General features: G+C 50.1%; 4 protein-coding genes across 14 annotated transcripts in view; 1 reads left to right on the plus strand and 3 right to left on the minus strand.

Annotated features, from left to right (window-relative positions):
• RNF123 (ring finger protein 123) overlaps positions 1 to 5,279 on the plus strand; it is a 29,836-nt gene extending 24,557 nt beyond the window's left edge. For all 5 annotated transcript variants that reach the window (XM_015235194.3, XM_072941283.1, XM_015235185.3 and 2 more), the window contains 7 exons: positions 55 to 243; positions 333 to 408; positions 641 to 725; positions 4,258 to 4,400; positions 4,550 to 4,644; positions 4,770 to 4,855; positions 4,938 to 5,279. In XM_015235194.3, coding sequence (XP_015090680.1) covers positions 55 to 243; positions 333 to 408; positions 641 to 725; positions 4,258 to 4,400; positions 4,550 to 4,644; positions 4,770 to 4,855; positions 4,938 to 5,058 — 795 coding nt within the window. In that variant the 3' untranslated portion in view covers positions 5,059 to 5,279. The remainder of the gene's footprint in view (positions 1 to 54; positions 244 to 332; positions 409 to 640; positions 726 to 4,257; positions 4,401 to 4,549; positions 4,645 to 4,769; positions 4,856 to 4,937) is intronic.
• AMIGO3 (adhesion molecule with Ig like domain 3) lies at positions 1,084 to 4,264 on the minus strand. Its single transcript, XM_006196513.4, has one exon. It carries the CDS (start codon positions 3,488 to 3,490, stop codon positions 1,964 to 1,966), a length of 1,527 nt encoding a protein of 508 aa, XP_006196575.1. The 5' UTR covers positions 3,491 to 4,264; the 3' UTR covers positions 1,084 to 1,963.
• GMPPB (GDP-mannose pyrophosphorylase B) lies at positions 5,249 to 7,899 on the minus strand. Of its 2 annotated transcripts, none has more exons than XM_015235228.3 (9): positions 7,594 to 7,899; positions 7,341 to 7,474; positions 7,136 to 7,216; positions 6,997 to 7,045; positions 6,718 to 6,860; positions 6,347 to 6,505; positions 6,185 to 6,263; positions 5,983 to 6,110; positions 5,249 to 5,899 (listed from the first exon to the last, which is right to left on the minus strand). In XM_015235228.3, the coding sequence occupies exons 2-9, from the start codon at positions 7,467 to 7,469 to the stop codon at positions 5,501 to 5,503; spliced, it is 1,167 nt and encodes a 388-aa protein (XP_015090714.1). In that variant the 5' UTR covers positions 7,470 to 7,474; positions 7,594 to 7,899; the 3' UTR covers positions 5,249 to 5,500. The 2 variants fall into 2 exon arrangements, with proteins under 2 accessions (XP_015090714.1, XP_072797391.1); XM_072941290.1 differs by having other exon boundaries at positions 5,249 to 5,632; positions 5,717 to 5,899; positions 7,341 to 7,899.
• A 145-nt stretch (positions 7,900 to 8,044) lies between these two features.
• IP6K1 (inositol hexakisphosphate kinase 1) overlaps positions 8,045 to 21,240 on the minus strand; it is a 61,350-nt gene continuing 48,154 nt past the window's right edge. For all 6 annotated transcript variants that reach the window (XM_031686556.2, XM_072941289.1, XM_031686557.2 and 3 more), the window contains 4 exons: positions 16,234 to 16,444; positions 14,419 to 14,600; positions 11,980 to 12,155; positions 8,045 to 11,439 (listed from right to left, as the gene is read on the minus strand). In XM_031686556.2, the coding sequence (XP_031542416.1) occupies positions 10,906 to 11,439; positions 11,980 to 12,155; positions 14,419 to 14,600; positions 16,234 to 16,444 (1,103 nt within the window). In that variant the 3' untranslated portion in view covers positions 8,045 to 10,905. The remainder of the gene's footprint in view (positions 11,440 to 11,979; positions 12,156 to 14,418; positions 14,601 to 16,233; positions 16,445 to 21,240) is intronic.

Raw genomic sequence — 21,240 nt, forward strand, 5'->3', positions numbered from 1 at the left:
CCTGTGGTATGGCCAGGCCACTGACTGCCGCCCATCTCTCTGTTGGCGGCTCAGATCCAGCAGGCTGCTGAACGCCTGGAGCGGAACTTTGTGGACAGCCGGCAGCTCAAGGTATGTGCCACCTGCTTTGACCTCTCAGTCAGCCTGCTGCGGGTCTTAGAGATGACCATCACGCTGGTGCCTGAGATATTCCTCGACTGGGCCCGGCCCACCTCTGAGATGCTACTGCGGCGTCTTGCACAGGTATGTCCATCTGGGCAAGGAGGGTTGGCACCCTGGGGACACCCCAATTGTAAGCCCACCTATCCACCAGTGGGTTCCTGCCCTCACAGCTGCTGAATCAGGTGCTGAACCGGGTGACAGCTGAGAGGAACCTATTTGATCGTGTGGTCACCCTGCGGCTGCCTGGTGAGGACCTAGATGCCCGGCACCCAGCACACCACAGGCCTTGGTTTCTCTGCCAGGAGCAGTGCTGCCTGATTCTACAGTCTGTACGGGGACAGTCAGGCTTGGCACTGCCAGCCTAGCTCACCCTTCTGTGGGGAAGACAGTGGGAGGCGTGGATGACGTCAGCCAGGCAGGGGTGGAGCCCCTACAGCAGGAGCGCATGCGTAGCTCATCCCCTTCCTTCCCGTCTTAGGCCTAGAGAGCGTGGACCACTACCCTATTCTGGTGGCGGTGACAGGCATCCTGGTGCGGCTTCTGGTGCACGGCCCAGCCTCAGGGTGAGTGTTGGGGACTGGGGGCCCCTGTGGGAGCTGGGCTTGTCTGATGGGGAGGGGGCTGGGCAGTGCCTCCCCACAGCTCAGTTTCCTTGTCTCTCACAGGGACCTTAGTATCAGGTCTGGGGGTGGAGGAAAGGCAGTGTAAGAGCAGCAGCAGCTCTAAGTAGAAGCCAAGACTTCAGCAGAGCAGGGTGCCCTGGTCATGGTCAGAGCTGCTGGCTGTGGCTATGCCTCAGGCAGGGGCAGGGGAACCTAAGGCTCTGTGGTAGGGACGGGGTGCCATCCTGCGATGTCTAGGATGGCACTGCTGGGATTATGAGCACACACACCGTTAACCTGAGTCTGTGACAGCTCCAGCGACGAGCATATACTACCTTTATTAAGAAACTCCACAGTAACTGGATCCAGGACACTTGTAGGGGCCCCCCACTCAGGAGGAGTTCCCAGACCCCCCCTTCCCTGCCTCCCTGCAGTGGGAGTGGTGAGATGCATATGAAGCCAGGGCACTGCTTCAGCCATTAGGCCGAGACCAGTGCCAGCCCTTAAGAGGATTCTACTCTCGAGAGACAGTGAGTTCCGGCTCGGCCCTCCCATCTTGGCTGTGCTCAGCAGGCTTTTTACTGCTGAAAAGCTAGGGCACAGGCCCTGGTGCCCCTTACTACTGTGCTGTGAGCTGATGGGAGAGGCTCTGCCCTCAGAGTGGCCTGTGGGGAGTTGTATTTCACCAGAAGGAGGGCTTATAATTCCTCCTTCCACTCTGAGGGTGGGGGCTACGTCTTCCTTTGAGGTCCTCCTCCTTGTCCCCCATGGGCCATTCCCTTCCCATCTGCTTGGAAAAGGGAAAGCGGTTATGCTTCAGTCCTTTACCACCACTCCTTGAGGGCTGCCTCAGCCCCTGAGAATGGACCTGGGGCTCTAATGCAAGGGTTCCTCCAGATGGGCCTCAGTTCCAATCTTCATGGGACATTTGGCCAGGAGGTCCCAAGGAATGTGGGCACAAGCAGGCCCTGGTATGGCCTGGGGCCTTTAGGTCCTGTGCTGGGGTGGAGCAGGAGAGAGGCTGGGGAACCCAACCCCTGTACCAGTGAGTGGGGTCACTGTGGTTGATGTTGAGGCCCACATCGGGGCTGGAGGACCAAGCCCAGTGCTTCTACCAACATCTGGCAGTTTTCTAGGCAGCAGCAAGGAACAGGGCAAGCAGCGGGCAGGCAGTGGCCTGGATGGGGGCCCTTGGCAGCCTAGGTCATCACCAGACCCTCGGAGCCTGTGGAGCTAGCAGACTCAGAGCCAGCCTGGAGTCGCAGGCCCACGGGATTGTAGAGGTCAAAGTCCTCAGCTACTGCCAGCTGCACACGACCATTGAGGCCCCTCCTGCCAGGCTCCAGAAAGACCACATGCTTGTGGACACTGGCCTTGCGGCTGGGTGCGTCGGGTGGCGTGGTGCTGAGCACTGAGGACTGTGCGCTCAGCTCCTGGAGTGGGCTGGGTGTTCGGGGCCAGCGGCGGCAGCGGCAGGTGTGATGGTAGCAGCGGCGGCAGCCAGGGCAGGGCGGTGCGAATAGGTAGAGCAGCACGAGCACCAGGCCCACGGCACAGCCCAGCAGTGTGGTGAAGCCTGTGTTGAAAGCCTCAGGCTCAGGGTGTGGGAAGTGCACGCTCACGTTGTACTCGTGTGTCTGGTTGTGATGCAGGCGGGGCCCGGTGGCCAGGCACACAAAGACACCCTGGTGCCTTGTCTGCACGTTGCCAATGGCCAAGGTGCCATCAGCCAGCACTGCAATGCTGCCGTCGCGAGATCCTGGTGCCACGAGCAGCTCATGCTGCGGCGAGACCCAGGCAATGCGCATGGCTGGGGCACTGGTGTTACAGTGTAGCCTCAGGGACCGTCCCACCTGCACATGCAGCTGCTCTTCAGGCCGCTCTAGACCCAGAGCCATGGCAGCTGAGCAGTTCTCAAAGACACGGCTGTGGTCAAAAAAGCGCACGCGGGATGTGGGCACTTTGAAGGCCAGGCACGTGTACTCGCGTGTGAAGTCACTCACAGCATTTAGTCCCCGCTGGTGCCAGCGCTGAAGCAGGTGGTAGAGGTGGCAGTCACAGGGTAATGGGTTGTTGTGCAAGTAAAGGCCATTCTTGAGAAAGGCTGGCAGTGCGGCCAGGTCAGGTATGGAGATGCGTCCCAGGCGGTTGGAGGAGAGATCCAGGGTAAGTAGGTGGGTAGCACCCAGCCCGTGCAGATGGTGGAAAGAGAAGGATGCGAGTTGGTTGCAGCCCAGGTAGAGACGACTGAGCGCACGCAGGCCGTGGAAGGCATGCTCGTCCAAGTGTGCCAGGTGGTTATTGAACAGCAGCAGCATCTCCAGTGCCCCTAGCCCATCGAGGTCGTGGCGGCCAAGCGCCCGCAGGGCATTAGATGATAAATCAAGCAGCCGTAGGCCGCTGGCATTGTTGAAGACTCCACGACCGAGCACATTCAGCTCATTGTGATTTAAATGCAGGGCACGCAGCCGGGAGAGGGGCGCCAACCAGCCGGGGCGCAGGTGCTGGAGCGCATTGTGGCTTAGGTCGAGGTCTGCAGCCGTGACTGGTAATGCAACCGGCACATCCCGCAGCCCCAAGCCGGCGCAGCTCAGCAGGTCGGCAGCGCAGACACATTTGTAGGGGCAATTATGGGGCCCAGGGGGCAGAAAGCCCTCGGAGTCCGGGGTGCCTAACCCGACGCGCAGCATGCACAGCAGTGTGCCCTGCAGCACTAGCCGGGCCATGGCTGCCACTTCCAGGGGTGGGGCGAGGCAGCTCCGCTTAGGACGCAGATCTGAGACTCACCCACTTCTCTGGCTCGACGTGCTGGGCGCTAAATGACTGATGGCTGGAGAGGCAGGGTACGGGCTCCGCCCCACGAGGCCGGCTGCTCCCGCTCCCTGGTTCCAGGTTTGTAGTTACGAGCTAAGGCCACGCTCTGCTCAGTACTTCCTCCTCCGCTTTTCCCAGCTCTCTCCGAGCGCCTTCCTGAAGGCTCAGCTTCTAAATACTTTCTGGGAGGTGCTTGCTCAGGAGGCGGGGCCTCAGGCTCCCAATGGCTCCCACTGAGGGGGCGGGGCAGCCACGCCCCCTGGCGATCACTGACCCCGCGTGGCCGCCAGAGGGGGCACGAGTCTGTCCCTCCAGCGCCTCAGCCTGCACTTGGCCTGCAGCTTTCCAGAGCACTCATCTCCCGGAAGAGAAGGGGAAACCTGGGAAGTATAGTTTTAAGCTGCTAATGTGTTTTCTTTGAGGAGTTATGTATTAGAGGGGTAGGTGGAGTATCACAATTTACCCTGAGCCTTCTTAAAACTGGTACCCTGGCTATGTGGGTCTTACGGGGATTTTGGACTTAGTTGAGGGGGACTGCTGAGAAGCCAAGGGATGGGGTGAAGTGAAGGGGGCAATAATGCAAATGGGTTGGATTGTCACACCACCCCACCTCTTCAATAGACATTGATTTCAAGACAGGCACAGCCTTCTGACTACCCTTGCACCTTCTCCCACCTAGGAGAGAGCGAGCCACATCAGTGCTCCTGGCTGATCCCTGCTTCCAGCTCCGCTCTATATGCTATCTCCTGGGGCAGCCAGAGCCTCCGGCCCCTGGCACTGCCCTGCCTGCCCCTGACCGGAAGCGCTTCTCCCTACAGAGCTGTGAGTGGGCTGGGGGTGGGTCAGGGGAGAGAGGGATTTGGGGTTGGGCCAGGTCGGCAGTCTTAAGAACAAATTCCCAAGCTGGGAGTATTCAAGAGGCACTGGGTTCTCAGGCCACATTTGGCCTGATACCTCCTACCACTCCCCAGACACAGATTACATTAGTGTGGAGGAGCTGGCCCAAGTGGAACAGATGCTGGCACACCTGACCTCTGCATCTGCCCAGGCAGCAGCTGCCTCCCTGGTGAGTGAAGCCACAGCATGTGGGTCCACAGCACCCAAATACTTATCAGCACAATTGTGTGCATAGTATATGTCGATTTGTCTGGGCATCCAACTCCAGCCCACCCTGTACTCTGCTCCCTGCAGCCCACCAGTGAGGAAGACCTCTGCCCCATCTGCTATGCTCACCCCATTTCTGCTGTGTTCCAGCCTTGTGGCCACAAGTCTTGCAAGTAAGTGGGCCCCACAGGCACAGGAGGTTGGGCAGGGAACAGCAGGGACACACAGGCCCCCACATGCCATCCCCTGTTGTAGAGCCTGCATCAACCAGCACCTGATGAACAACAAGGATTGCTTTTTCTGCAAAACCACCATCGTGTCCGTAGAGGACTGGGAGAAAGCAGCCAACACAAGTGCCACTTCCTCGGCTGCCTAGGCCTGCCTGGCCCACACAGCAGGAGTCCCCACCCTTGAACCCAAACCCAGGCTGGGCCCTATTTATGAGCTCCCCTTGCCCTATCCTCCACCCACCAGCCCCACATCCAACCTCCTTGCCTGTGTGTAACTTCGTTGGCGGGAGCCCAGCCATGCCCTAATTGTGCCTGAGCTCGACTTTCAGTCAGGGCCACAGTGAGCATTAAATTATTATTACATACAGTCCTGCCTTGGCCCTCCTTGAGGGAGTGGGCTTTGTGGGGTGTGCCCAACAAGGATCCTGCCAGAGTATGTCCACTGCAGAAGGCAGGTGTACAACAGCTTCATCCTCATCCAGTCCTCCCCAGCCAAATGGCAATGAGTCCAGGGCCTTCTGATGGGTTGAGCCGGTGCTCCCCTTGCCAGGAAGGAAATGGGAGCTCAGCTAGCCCCAAGGCATCCTCTCACATGATGATGCGAGGCTCCGGCACCGACTCGCCAATAGACTTGTGGGGCAGCACACTGGCCCCGTTGAGGTAGAGCTCGTCGTTAACTATGACGTCCTCGCCCAGCACGGTCACGTTCTCCATACGCACCTCGGAGGGGAGGGGGCAGGCCTTGTCAGTGACGCAGGGGCATTCCCTGCCACTCTCCCCACCTGGCCCAGCCCAGAGGCTTACCCACTGGCCCACACGGCAGCGCCAGCCTACGATGCAGGACTCTAGCCAGGAGTGGGAACGGATGTGGGCATCTCGCAGCACTGTGCACCGCCGGATACACACGCCATCCTCCACCACCACACCAGGGCCCAGGCTCACGTTGGGGCCGATGCTGCAGTTCTTGCCAATGCGGGCACTGGGGTCCTGAGAACAGTGGGGAAAACAAAAGTGGGCCATTTGTTCCCCAAGACTGAGGGGGTTGATGATGGGCTGAGCATGGGCCTCACCACCAGCACGTTGCCCACTATGCCTGGGCCTGAGCACAGTTGCTCAGGCTGCTTCTGTCGCAGTGACTGTAGGTAGAGGCACATGCCAGTGAGGAAATCCTTGGGCTGCCCAATGTCCATCCAGAAGCCTGTAGGGAGAGAATGCATCAGGGGGCTCAGGCCAGCCACAGACCACCCCCACCCTGTGGCCTCCCTGCCTCACCCTGCAACTCCATGGCATAGAGCTGCCCCTCCTTGGCCATGACGGGGAAGATCTCCTTCTCAATGGACGTAGGCTGCAGCTGTGGGAGTGGGCAGCTCATGAGCAAGGTTGTGGCAGTGGTGGCCTGCCCTGCCCGAGCCCACTCAGCTGGCTTCTACACACCTGGATGCGGCGCAGCACTGCAGGGCTCAGGATGTACATGCCTGCATTGATCTTGTTGGACACAAACACCTGCGGCTTCTCCACGAACCGGTGAATTCGGCCTGTGTCAGCCTCACACACCACCACACCGTACTTAGAGGGTTCTTCCACTTTGGTCACCTGAGTGCGGGGGGACCTCAAGCCTAGCCCAGTGTTCCTGACTCTTGATATACATGCTGTCTTTAATCTCAGGGGCTGTGCCCCCAAGAGCTTACAGACACACATACTGCTCATCTCTGCACCCACAACATCAGGGGAGCAGTTCAGGGCTAGGAGTGAGAGGCTGGGCATGGAGGGCAGGAGTATCGGAGAGGAAAGACTCGCTCCCTTACCACAATAGAGCCCTCCTGGCCATGGTGCCGGTGGAACTGCATCATGGCTTGGAAGGGAAAGTCGCAGATCACGTCACTGTTGAGGACGAAGAAAGGGTCTGCAGTCTCAGAGAGCAGGTCACGGGCCAGTGCCAGGGGCCCAGCTGGGGGAGGGGGGCGGGTCACCATCATTTTGGGATCTAAGGTCCTGAATCAGGCTTGGCAGGCCTCATCCAGGTTGAGTCTTGCTCCTTTCCTGACTCTTAAGCCCTCCCCAAGGGACCTTCCTATCCTACTGACCTGTTCCCAAAGGCTCCTCTTCATGGGACATAGAGATTCGGATTCCTAGCTGGAAGGGAGAAGGCCCCAGTCAGGTTTCCTCCCACCAAGGTGGGAAGTTGAGTGGGGACCAAGGGAGAGAACCTAAAGTGTGACTCACCCTTTGCTCCTGAGCCTTCATTTCCTTCTCCAGCACCTGAGACATATAACTCACAGCCAAAATCACGTGGTCCACGCCTGCCTGTGGGACAGAAAAGCGCCGGCCACAAGGCAGGCTCAGCCGAAGGCACAGGCATCCCGGACCCCCAGTCTCTGGCCGTCCCTCATCCCCCAGGTCCTACCAAGACCCCAGCCCCGGGCCTTACCGCGGCCAGCGCCTCCACTTGGTGCAGTAAGATGGGCTTATTGCAGAAATCCACCAGCGGCTTCGGGATGCTTAGCGTCAGCGGCCGCAGGCGCGTCCCATAGCCGCCCACCAAGATCAGTGCCTTCATTGCGCCTGCAGGCGGCCGGAGAGTAAGTCCCGGGCTCCGAGGTGTCCGCGGCCCGCCTGGCTGACCCCTGCCGCACACTCCCGCCGCCGTGCCCAGCCCTGTGCCCTTCACCCGCCAAACTGACCGACTCGGGCTCTACCCTGTCCGCTCACTCCGCGCTGACGACGGAGCTGGAGCCAGGGCCACGGCGAAACAGGACGCGACGCCAGAGTGGCGGGCCCGGAACTGGGGCCTAACCCGTGCGGGCAGTGACGTGGGCCAGGGCGAGCCAATCAGCCGCCGCGTACGTGGCACGGCCGTCGGCGTCGGAACGCCGGGGCGCGGCGCTCAGGCAGACGCAGCCAATTAGAGCTGAGCGCGCCGGGCTGCCATGGGGACCGAGACCCGGACCCGCGGGTCAGCCGGTCATTGGCGGAACCAAAGGCGGAGCCGGCGCCAAGGGCGAGGCTTCCTTCCCTCCCTTGCCAGGGTCTGCTGTGCCCCAGCCGCTTCCGGCCCCGCCCCGCTAGGAGAAAGGCTTGGACTACGCCTGTCTTCTGGAGGCCACGGGGTTTTCTCAAAAACAGGGACATGCCTCAGTTTCTAGCGGCTTTATTTTGACAGACACGACCTCAGACACAAGCGGGGCGGGCAGCGCTAGGTGTACAGAAAGGGACGGGCTCGGCCCAAGGCTGGAGCACCCCCTCCCCCGCACGCAAGGTCCCGAGAAAAGGCAACCTGCCCAGAAGCGGAGCCATGTGTCGTATCAGGGCGCAGGGCTCGGGCGGTGTTGGACAAGCTTAGGCAGCTTCCAGAAGAGTGGAGCAGAGAGGTCCTCGAGGCGAGGCCTTACAGTTCCCCAAGAAGCAAAGGAACCAGGCTCTCCCCAGGGTTCTCCCAATTAAAACATTTTTTAAACCGGCACAAACAAAAACAAATTAAACAGCTTTAAAGTTCAAAGCAATCTGCATCTAGGGGTGGTGCCCATGGCCAGATGTGAGTGAGTCAGCAGCAGCTCCTGCCTGAAATAAATAGCCCAGGCCTTTGGCCCCTTAGGGGGAATCCCCACGCCCACTGCACAGGCCCGATGTGAGGGAGGGGTGGGGTCCCCGGCAAGTTGCTACACTGGTCCCCTTCCTCTTTAAGCACCGCCCATTCCTCCCCGCTAGGGGGCTGGTTCGACTTGGCCCAGGGAAGCACTATAATAGAGAGGGGCCACTTGAGCGCCCCAACCCGTGATCCCATCTTGCACTTTGGTCCCAAGTTGGGGCTGGGAAGGCACGGCCCAGCAGAAACAGGGCTCCCTGGCATGAAGCAGGGAGCAATAGCGTGTGCAGACACATGCCCACCACCCACCAGGTAACAGTTCTGAGTCTCCTAAGTGTTCAAAAGTGCTGAAAAGAGGGGCCCTGCCCTGAGGGAGAAGCAGCAAATCCCAGCCCTGCTTTTTTTGGTGCCAGGAAAACAGTGACTGTAAGTGCATACAGCCTCTCTCTCTATGAAGAATGGAATGGGGCAGCATTGCTCCCAAAACACAGGAACTCGGGAGGCAGAGCACGCCCCCAGGCTGGACAGGTTACATCAAGGGGGTCCCAAGTGGCCCCAGACCCTTTGTCTTACCCTCTGCCCTACCAGGAAATGACTATCCACATTAATGAAGAGCTACTGCCCCTATGGCTGTAGCCACAGAATTATCACAGGAGAGAAGATGGTCATTACTGACCACAAACAAACAAGTTGTCCCTCCTAGCCCCAAGGAATGGGAACCTGCCCACCACTGGCACCAAGGTGAGAGAGAGGGCCGAGAGAGATGGGATCCCATCAAGGAGCCCTAATTAAGATGTGGGGCTGCAACTCTAAGGGCCAGGAAGTTAGTCCTCTCACAGACACAGGCTAGCAGGCTTACTTTTAATGCCCAAACAGGGACATGCCAAAAGTGACAATGACAGTGGCCCTAGGCTCGGTAGTGAGGGCACTAACCTCGACAAAGGATGAGTGCAGTGTCACATCCTGGTCACATATGTCAGAAGGGACAGGTCTCTATTCCATTAAGGGCTGGCAGCAAAAACTAAAACCATGCGAAAGGCAGGGGTCACCCCTTGGGCCTTCACTGTGCCACTGTCAGTGCTGAGTGTTGAGGAGGCCACACTCCAGGCTCACAGAGAGGGTGCTAGGCCAGCAGGGAAACACCTCCTCCAGTTTATCTTGCTACCAGTTCTTTGTAAAAAGGTAGCACCTGCTGAAGAAGGGCAGAGGGGCAAAAGCTAACCTCAGAAATGGTAAAGAGAATATTCCTCTGAGGGAGGAATGAAGGAAATCAGTATTTACTAACGAACAAAGCTACACCCCAGGGAAAGACCCCAAGAAACAGGAGCTGGCAGATGGACAAACAGACAGATGGACCCCAGTACTGATAAGACAAAACTCTCAGTAGCAGAACCTGGGTACCTGCACCCAGGGCCCAGACAATATCCCTATAAGCCAACAAGCTTAAAGTTCTCCCTCACAAGCCTGGAGCTCCTCCTGGAGCTTGGCCTGGGGAGAGGTGAGACCCTGAGCAGACCACAGCCTTTGAGCCCTGGGAGGAGCAGCCCATCCCACAGCTGCCCAAATAGAGGAAGACGACTCCTACCCACAGCACAAGAATTGGAAATACTGTCTGGGCAAGAGCCACCAGAGGCGCCACGGCCTGCTGGAACACTCAGCAAACAGAGCAAGGCCCCCTCCAGTAGGGCATGAGTGGGTAGCCAGCCTCCATAGGCAAGGGATATTGGTGAGAAAGGCAGGCTAGGGTGTGCAGGCAGGAGGAGGAGCAGGTTCAAGTGCCAAAGAGTGCCTGGGGACCCCAGGGCCTGCCCTCTGTCATAAGCTGGCTTCAGCACAGCTTCATGAATCTAGACTCAAGCCAAAATCAGAACCAAGAAGGATGGGTCCAGCTGTGTCCACTTGGCCCTATGGTGCCCTGGGGACATCTGTTATAAGAGCTGGCTGATACCCACAAGTTACAAAGTCCCCCAAGAGATGGGCACCCAATCCCTCTACATCCGAGGAATAAGGGATGAGTGAGCATGGATGGGCCCTGCGCCAACACAAGGCTTCACATCACAACCAGCAGGACTCTGCAGCGACAGACCCCAAAGACCTAGGCAAGAGAAACCAATGTCCAAGGGTAATCTATCCCTGTTGGCAAGCCCACCAGGGGCCCCTCTTCCTTCCTAAGTCAGCCTGGACACAGCAGAGCCGTAGAACTAAGAAGCCTGGCTGAAGGGATGTGTTCTGCCCTCCTTCACTTTATATATATGGATTCCAGGCTACAGCTAAAAACATTTCTTTTAGTTTACACCAAAGAGAAATATAACCCTTTAAAAGCAAGTCTGTGTGTCCTCACGGCGAGTTCAGAGCAATGGTCCCTGCCTGCGGGTGGAGAGGAAGGGGTTCTGGGGACCCAGAGTTGGGCCTACTGGTTCTCGTCCCGCATCTGTTCCATGATGCTGATGAGGTTCTCCAGGCCAAACACATAGCCTCGGTCAGGCCCATCATGCACAGTAGGGTCATCCCGGAAGCCCTTGAACGTGCTGTGTGCAAAGTCGATCATGCGGACATCCACCTTGGGTGGAGAGGAGGGGCCCGCCTCGGGGCTGGTGCTGCTGGGGCTGGTGCTAGGGCCACAGGGTGAAGCCACCTCAGGGAGCCCTGTGTCCAGGTGCTTGAGACGCATTTCAGACCGGCGGTCCAGGTAGGACTCAGCCCGGCACTCCTTGCCATCATAGATGACAAGCAGGGAACTGGAGTAGAAGCGGTAGGAGGCCTGCCGCTCCAGCACAGCTTTCAGGCCCCTCAGTTTGCTCAGGATGGGCTCAAAAAGGTCACGCCGCAGGTCCAGGCCGTTGTGCAGGTACTGATAGAGGGCGTTGCGGAAGCCTTCAATGGACAACCCACGGCCATAGTACTTGTTCCTGCAGAGGTAATGCCCTGTGTCCAGCTGGTACACCTGAAACCCCAGGAGACAGACAGGTGAGTACCAGGGAGGACTGATGACTTCACAGTGCCCTGGGCAAGCACTGTCTGGAAAGTACTTCCCACAAATCTGAGCTTTTCTGCTCAACTGGAGTGGTCAGTACAAGCTGACCCTAAGTTTTCCTGTGGTAAAGCCAGGAGAGTGCAGAGACCCAACCTTCAGATTTTCTGCCATCACCTTTGGAGGCCTCCTCCAAGCTGCCCTGGGAGGCCAGCTGGACTCGAACTAGGAACATCTTGACAGACAAGAGTCTTACTTGCCCCAGCAACAAGGCAACAGGTTCTCACAGTGCTTCTGCACTGGAGCCCAGACCAAGGTCCCCAGGTAAGGACAAGAGGGCTCAGGCAACATATCTATAAAGATGCACTCAGCACCTGTGGGGGATGCACCCTCTCAGAGGAGACTCTAGACCATCACGGGCCAGGAGGATAGCCGGTGTGGACAGCAGGCAGGCACACACGCAGGCAGCAGCACCTAGGCTTTCACCAAGTGAAAGCACCTACTCTCACTCACCTGCATGCCACAGACCCTGACACCCAGCGTAGCCGACGTACTCTGCTCGCACTTCCGCATCTGCCGGGCTGCCTTCTCCGCTGATGCGTCGTCACCGTGCTGCCGGGTGCCCATCTTCAGGTCCAGCACACAGGGGTACTTGAAGTGGTGCACCACGTTCTCAAGCAGGAGGAACTCTGGACCACAGTCAAGGGGAGTAACAACCATACTCACCAACCCCAGGCAGGAAAGCACAATGAAGTTTTTCTATAGAAAGGGAATGGCATTCTCTTCTGATGTAATCTGTATTCACCTCACAAACTCTCAAATGTGGATTTCACACCACTGACTTACTATTTAAAAAAAAAAAGAAAAACTTAACTGTGGTAAAATATATATAAAATTTACCAATTTAACCATTTTTTCAATTTTCTCTTTAATAGAACTTTTTAAAGTATGTTAGAACAGTCTCTCTCTTTCTTTCTAATGGAGGTCCTGGGGATTAAACTCAAGAGCTCATGCATGCTAAACATGCGCTCTGCCACTGAGCTATACCCCACCCCTAATTTAACCATTTTTAAGTGTACAGTTCAGTGGCATTAAATACATTTACATTACTGTGCAACCATCACCACCATCCAATCTCCAAAACTTTATCTTCCCAAATAGAAACTAGAAACTGTACCCATTAAATAATAATTCCCATTCTTCCCCCACCCTCATCCCCTGGTAACCACTACTTCACTTTCTGTCTCTATGAATTTGCCTGTTCTAGGTACTTCATACAAGTAGAGTCATATAATATTTGTCCTTTTATGTCTTGGCTATTTCACTTAGCAAACTGTTTTCAAGGTTCATCCATATCGTAGCATATGACAAAATTTCATTCCTTTTTATGGCTAAGTAATTTTCCACTGTATGTATATACCACATTTGTTGATGTCATCATTTTTATTTTACTTTTAGATCTGTCTTACAAGCATACATAAATAAGCCAAAGAAGATCTGGCAGTTTCACATACATCCCTGGCACCATGTGCAAACCAAGGCCCTACTTAATCCAGTACTTCACCCAGGCCTAAGAAATAAGGAAGATGACTTCTTTGTAGCACTACTACAAAAATGAGAAACCAGATTTAACATTCCCAAGCAGGAATCTTTAGAAAAAGCTGGATTTAAATTTCTATCTTACCATTTTCTAACTCAATTTCAAACTAGCAGACCATTTATTTCCACTTATTCCTTAGTACTTCTAGGACCTTCTGCTCAAAACAGCTCTGTGGTCCTGACCGCCTGGCATTTATATCCATGTCCTCATCTAAATCTACTGTCTGCAACAATCTCAGATAAAAGTACAGGCTTGTCATGTGTCTGCTAAAAGTCACCCGGGGTCATGGCATGGACCTCAATTCCACAACTGGGACTATGAAACAATCAGATCGTCTTGGAGGATAAGACACTAAGCATCACTCTGATGATGAACATTTTGACATCCCCTAATTCTTTAAAGAATAATTTATAGAAGACCATTAAATCTGTAGCCTTTTAGTCTTGTCACTTGCTATAACCTATAAACAAGTGACAATAAAACAAAGAAAGCTGCAAAAATATCTCATAATACCTGAGAGCATGTGCTCTCAAATCCTGCTTTGGCCACTCACTGGCTCTGGCACAACACTTAACCGCCCCTGCGCTTCTATTTACTCACCTACAAATGGGAACTGTAGCAGTTCCTCCCTCAAAAGACTTAGGAAAACTGAGTAAGTACATACTCAGCACACATGCCCTCACTTTCTTGGTAAGTACTTGTTATTTATTGTCTACTGCTTCAAAACACTAAACGACCTTAAGACTTTCTATTTCATAACATTTTTTTACCTTTAGTATCTTAAAACTATTTTACATGGTAGAGATACAGTGTTAACCTTAGAGAGAAAAAAAAACCACCAAAATCAAACATACTACTTTTCAATTATCTTTTGGGAGGGGAGAAATACACACGTGTATATATGCACGCACACAAAGATCCCTGACTCTGGACATGCACTGATAAATATGGTAGCCACTATCCACGCCTGGTAACTTTAATTTAGATTTTAGTTGATTAAATTTAAAATTCAGTAACTCAGTCACAGCAACCACATTTCAGTTACTCAGTGTGGGTAGTGGCTACCACACTTTTTAGCACAGATGCAGAATACTTCCATTGTCACAGACAGTTCTACTGGACAACACTCTTCTAACTGCCAGGTTTAAGCTTCAGTCTTAACAGCCCCAAAAGGCAAAAAAAAACAACATGTTGATGAAAATAAGGACAAAGAGGAAGGACGTATGGAAAAAAGGAGATAAGAACAGACAGGCCCCTCAACAGAGAGGGCCTCGGCCATGGTACTGGAAGGTGCCCTGAAACAGGACCCCTGGTCCCAGTAGCAGGTGCTGCTGGACTAGAAACAAGGATACTGTAGAGCTTTCGGTCCTTGGACTCAGAGCGCATGCGGCTCAGCTGCTGCTTGTGACAGCGCAGGCTCCAGGGGTTGTGGCTGATCTTCTCAGAACTCAGACCACTGTTGCCATCTAACATCTGGAAAGGGACATCTGAATGGCTGTGGAGCTCCACCTTTGGACTCTTTGCCTCCTGGGAGCTAAGAAGGAAGAACACAACACATTGCTAAGGGGCTCAGACAAGTCACCCTCTGGGGTCTCACTGCACAGTGTGGGGGAGCCTGGATCAAGTCTAATTTGCCACCCACAGACCTTCCTGAGGGGTGAAATGGAGGCCCAGATGCATAAGCCCACTGAAGTGAGTAAATGGTATTAGCATAAGTAAGTAGTAATGAGCAGGCAGGATGTGCAGCCTGTGTTGCTGAAGTGATCTGATGTCAGAGATAAAAAAGTCCCAATTTCAACTTCTGAGTCAAGTCACAGAGAATCCTATTCACTGAAACTTATTTCTGAGTGAGATTAAATATGTATAAAGTAAATTAACCAGACAATTTTGATTCTGCTTTGTTTCAGGAAGCTCGTATTATTTTTCATTTACATTAGTTATATTTTTATTTAACAATTCAGTGTGTGTGTTTTTAGTATATTCTTGAAGTCATAAAGCATCATCACTACCTAGTTTTGGGGACATTTTCATCACTCCCCAAAAACCCTGTCACCAAACCGGTCTACTTCCCATCTTGCCCTCCCCCTCAGTCCCTGGCATCCACTGATCTGCTTTCTGTCTCTTGGACAGAAAAGATGGACTTGCCTTATTCTGAACAATTTATATAAATGGAATCATAGGATATGTGATTTTCTGTGACTGGCTTTTCACTCAGCATGTTTTCAAGGTTTACCCATTGTTGCAGCATGTGTCAGTACTCCATTCCTCTTTGCTGCTAAGTAATATTCTATTGTAAGATACACTACATTTAATTTATCATTCATCAATTGACGGACACTTGGGTTGTTTCCACTTTTGGGCTGTTAAGAATAACGATGCTATAAACATCAGGTTACAAGTTTTGTGTGTGAATATATTCTTTCAGTTCTCTTGGGTATATACCTAGGAGAGGGTTGCTGGCTTTAACTTTTTGAAGAACTTCCTAATTGTTTCCCAGAAGAGCTGCACTATTTTACATTCCCATCACCAATGTAGGATGGTTCCATTTTCTCTACATCCTCATTCAAACTTTTATTGTCTGTCCTTTTGATTATTGCCACCCTAGTAGGAGTTTTACCATTTTTTCATATGATACATCAAGAAACATAATTCTTTGCAGATTATTTTCCTAATCTACGAGAAAAATCAATTTCCAATGCAATAAACTAAATTTTAGGTACAATGAAAGGCTGATATCAGAGTCTCAGAGAGCTCTGACACCCAAAACCCTTAAAGAACATTGGTCTAGACGGCTGCTCATTGCCACTGCGCTCTGACATCCTGCAGCTGAGAAAGCAGTTGGAACCTTTGTGGACCAATGCACTTTGATCTTCTGTCTTGGGGATGCGAGATATAACCAAGTTGGAGAAAACAGGGCATTCTTGCTTCTAAAGGACTAACAGAGCTTCATTCTCTCTCAACCAACCACAGCCATACTCAGAAGCAGGCATCACTGGGGTGAAACACAGGCAGCAGGCTGCACCTATGTGGGTGGCCCAAGAACATCCACCATCCTTCCGCAACTTTGAGCCCTACTTCCCCATGATGTAGCAGGACTGGAGATATTCTGAGTATTTGTGCTGACAGGACTAGATAGGCACCTCCAGCCCCACTCACCACCCTCTTACCTCTCTGAGGTTTCGAGGGACAGGCTGGCTTTCTCCTCCTTGTGGTCACTGCCACTGCCTGACCGGTGCAGGCTCCGGCGGGAGTGTTTGCGCCGAGGTTGCTCCCGTTCTGGAGTGTCATCCTGCTCCACCGTCTCACTTTCCACATAAGGGTAGGCCACCAAGTTAATGTAACCATCACTGTCTCCCTCAAAACAGACAGACACCACACCTGTTTAAGAAAAAAAAAAAAGGCAGCCAGTCAACAAATGTCTACACAGGTTGGGTCCACGCAGCAAAGACTGCTGGCCCTTGCTGTCCCACAGCACAATGACTCCAGCTGCCATGACTCAACTGTAGACCAGTGTAGGAACAATCACTAGTACACAGCTTTCCAGAAGACAGTTGACCACTCACCCCTCCCCCCAAATCCACTATTTACCTTTGATTTTGGATAACCTATATTTATTTCCCATTCTCTTATCATCTAGCCCTCTCACTTTCAACTACTGCCTTCTGTACCATTAAAAAAACTGTATTCTCTAGGTGACATCCACACTTGACATAATTTAACCCTCGACTTTTTAACTCCTCTGTGATACTGTCATTTCCTATGTCCTCCTCCAGATCTGGTTTCCTTCTGCCTGACAGTGTCACCTAGACAGACATCAAGACTTCAGCCTCCAAGACAGTCCCCAAAATATATCTTCTGCCCACTGAGCATCAGGCTATTCTAAGCTCACCAAACAGAACTTCTGCCTCACCGAACCACCAGCATTTCTAAGTTGAAACATCCTTCTCTTTTCCGTGTTGTATTCATGCAAAACAGTTTGTTGTGTCCATTTTTATCAAGCAGGTTGTTCAGAGTTTCTTCTGGATCATTACCAAAGGAGTTAAACACAATACCTAGAAATTTACCTCAAGGTTTTTTTTCCCCCCCAATGGTCCAGGCTGACCTTCAATTAACTTCCATCCAGCTTTCTGTCACTTCTCCTTTTACACTTTCGGTGTGCAAAACTGGCATTATAATCTGAGAATTAGTGAGAAGCATTTAGGAATATGTCAGTATGTCAGGCCAAGAATATCTTCTCTCTGGCCCATTTCCTTCTCCAGGAGGGCACTGTCCTAATCCCAGGGCCCTTTCAGGAAAAAAATTCTTAAAACATCAAGGTGAAATGGACGCTTTTTTCTTGTATTTCCCATTACATTGCTTAAATGTATACTTCACCTTAGTGGGCTTCACATCTGTACCCCAGCTTCCTTACACAGATGACCACCGTGCCTACAGGTTTTTGCCTTTGTAACTCCCTCTCTGTCTTTACTACAGCCTCAGTTCTGTTCCAGCTTGAATGCCCTATGGTCTATAATATTCCTTCTTTCCTGGGCTCCTCCCGTGTATGATTTAGAGTGTCCAGGCCGGCCACACCGCTCCCATGCTGGGCCCCTCCTTGCTGCAGATGACCAGTGAGTCATTCCTTCTATAATCCTCTCCTTTTCCCTTCTTGGTTTACTTCTTATTTGACTGGAATACATCTTCAAGTAACTTCCTAAGAAAGGGTGTTCAGGAGGTCACTTTTCTGAGTCTTTTACAGGTCTTTATTCTACTCCAACTCTTGACTGGTTTGGCTGAACACAGAATTCTATGTTGTTTACAAATAAAGAATTTTAGTTCATTCTTTCCAATCTGGATACCTTTAATTATTTCATTTTCTTGCCTAACCACACTGGCCAGAACCTCCAAGTTAAATGTCAACTAGAAGTAGAGAGTATGGACATCCTTGTCTTGTTCCTGATCTTAGGGGTGAAAGTAACTGTTTCATCATCAAGTGTTATGCTAACTAAGTTTTTCATAGATGCCTTCTATCAGGTTTAAGGAACTTTCCTTCTATTCTTAGTTTGCTGAAAATTTTGTTAATTTTGTTTTATCAAGAATGGATGTTGGATACTGTCATACACTTTTTCTGCACCTACTGAGATCATTTTATTTTTTTCAGTTTATCAACATGGTGGATTACATTAACTTTTGAATATTGAACCTATCTTGCATTACTCAAGTAAACCCTACCTACTTGGTCATGACATATGTCCTTTTAATATAGTCTTGGATTTAATCTAAAATTTTGTTCAAATTTTTTATGTCTAGGTTCATGAGGGATTTTCTTTTAATGGCCTTACACAAGGTAAGGTATATTCTCGCTTCAATTTTCTGGAGGAGTAAGATATATTCTCACTTCAATATTTTGGAAGAGTTTTTGTATTTCCTTCTTCCAGGTATTTGGTAGAATTTACCAGGGAAGCCGTGTGAGCCTGAAGTATTCTTTGATAGAATGCTTTAAACTCCAACTTCAATTTGTTTGATAGAACTATTCAAATTATTCATTTCTTCTTGAGTCAGTTTTCATAGTTGTGTCTTGCAAGAAATTGTCTATTTAATCCAAGTTGTAGAATTTACTGGCATAAAATTGTTAGTAATAGTCTTTTACTTTTTAAATACTGGTAGAAACTGTAGTGATGACACATCTGTCATTTCTGAAATTAGAACCTTATGTCTTCTATTTTTCCTCATCTGGCTAGAGATTTATCTACTTTATTGTTCTTTCCAAAGAATCACCCTTTGGTCTTTGGTTTTTCATTGATTTTCTTTATTTGTGCTCATTTTCCTACTGATTTGTTTTTTCTCTTATTGATTTGCATGAATTCTTATTGAACTGCATATACACAAACACACACACATACATTCTGGAAAAAAATCCTTGGTCAGTTTCATGTTCTGTAAATATCTTTTTTTTAAAGGTGTATTTTGAAAAGTTTTAAATTTTATATAGCTAAATGCATCATTTTCTCCTTTTACAATTTGTTTGTCTTGCAAGGGCATCTAAACCTACACTGGAAACCTTTAATTCTCTGCAGGCACATACCACCGAGTACCCCAGCTTACCAATGGCAGATAGCATCATGCCTGATCAGGGGAGAAATGGCTAAGCTGTGGGTAGGGCAGGAAGAAGCTCTCTCCAAGAGTAGGTTAGATCTGGTAATTAAATGAATCATGCAATCCAACACTAGTTTAAGAAAAAAATATTTTTGATTCTGACATTTTCTTATCTCGTACTCACACATAGACAGAATTCAGGTAGGAACTTGAAAATCAATGATCTTTTATCATTATTTTTTAAATTTCTTTTTTTAGGGGGGAAGTAATTAGTTTTTTTATTTTATTTATCTTTTAATGGAGGTACTGGGGATTGAACCCAGGACCTTGTGCTACACATGCACTCTATCACTGAGCTATAATAGCCTCCCCTGCTCAATGGTCTTTTAATTCATCTGATAAGAGCCCTAATTTTCTTGGCATTTGTAAGACTGGCTTAAATAAATTACATTTGGGTAGAGCTTTGGGTTTTTTTAAATATACGTTTTACTTTTTAAAATGATGGTAAAAAACATATCTAACGTAAATTTGTCATTTTAACCACTTTTAAATGTACAATTCAGAGGCATTATTTAAATACATTTACAATGTTGTGTCACCATTTTCATTATCTATTTCCAGAACTTTTGCATCACCTGAAATGAAAACTCTATACCCATTAAGTTATAACTCCCTATTCCGCCCTCACCAGAACTCCTGGTAACCTGTAGTTTCCTTTCTGTCTCTACACATTTGCCTACTGTAGACATTTCATGTAAGTGGAATCATGTAATTTTTGTCCTTTTGTGTCTGGCTCATTTCACTCAGTATAATGTTTTCAAGGTTTATCCATGTTGCAGCACGTGTCAGAACTTCATTTGTTCTCATGACTGAATACTATTCCATTGCAAATATATACCATATTTTGTTTATCCATTCATCTGTTGATGGACAATTGGGTTGTTTCCATCTTTTGGCTATTATGAATGATGCTTCTGTGAGTACTTACAAGAATCTGTTTGAGTCCCTGTTTTTACTTCTTTTGGGTATATACCTAGGAGTGGAATTGCTGGATTATGTAGTAATTCTGTGTTTAACTTCTGAGGAGCTGACAAACTGTTTTCCACAGTTGCTGTACCATTTGACATTCTTACCAGCAATGTTCCTATTTCTCCACATCACTGGCACACTTGTTCTTTTCTTCTTTCTTTTTAATAGCCATCCACTGGGTATGAGTAGTGTCTATTTTGGTTTTGATTTGCATTTCCCTAATGACAAATGATGTTGAGTATCTTTTCATGTGCTTACTGACCATTTGTGTATCTTCTCTGGCGAAATGTTTATTCAAGTCCTTTTGATCATTTTCTTAACTCTTAGTTGGCAGAAAGAGGTGAACCTGTTCTTAGAACATCCAAGTTCTGTTTGCAGTTGTTGTTTCTCCTCAGGGCTTTAGCTTATGCTTGGAAGCTTGGAATATCCTTTCCACTGCCCTTTGCCCACAGCTGCTCCTCTTCCTCAATCCTTTAAGTCTCCTCAGACACTCCTTCCCTGATCATCCTATATCAAACGTTCTGTTCCGGAAGCTTCATTATTTTCAATTACAGAACATTAGTTTCTTCATAGTACGTATCACAATCTATACTTGTTTTGTCTATAATTTGTTTATTCTTTGTTTCTCACTTAAGCATGTGAGTTCCATAAAGGTATGGGCCTTTTTTCTTTTACACTAACGAGCACAGAGCCTGGCATCTAGTAGATGTTCAAAAAATACTTGATAAGTGAGGCAAAGTTGTGAATAAGGACAAAGAAGCCTAGAACTTCACACTTAGTATTACAAGCAGTAACACCTGATGACTACAGCTGGTCATACTAAATAAATGAAAATCTCTCTTCTAACCTATTGCCAAAATAAATACTACTACTGGCATTTTTTCTTAGCTGAGTTTTAAAACACCTGTGCTTCTGGCAATAAAGAAATATGTGTGTACATGTTGGTTAGTATTATACATGTATTTTCTTTCTGCTGGAAGGATTTAAAAGCAATGATACTCCAGTGGCAACCAGAACATTTAGCACCAAGATCTTGGTTTTTCTAAATACCATCCCTACAATAAAAAGAA

Source organism: Vicugna pacos, chromosome 17 (assembly GCF_048564905.1).
Source record: "Vicugna pacos chromosome 17, VicPac4, whole genome shotgun sequence".
Classification (NCBI taxonomy): domain Eukaryota; kingdom Metazoa; phylum Chordata; class Mammalia; order Artiodactyla; family Camelidae; genus Vicugna; species Vicugna pacos.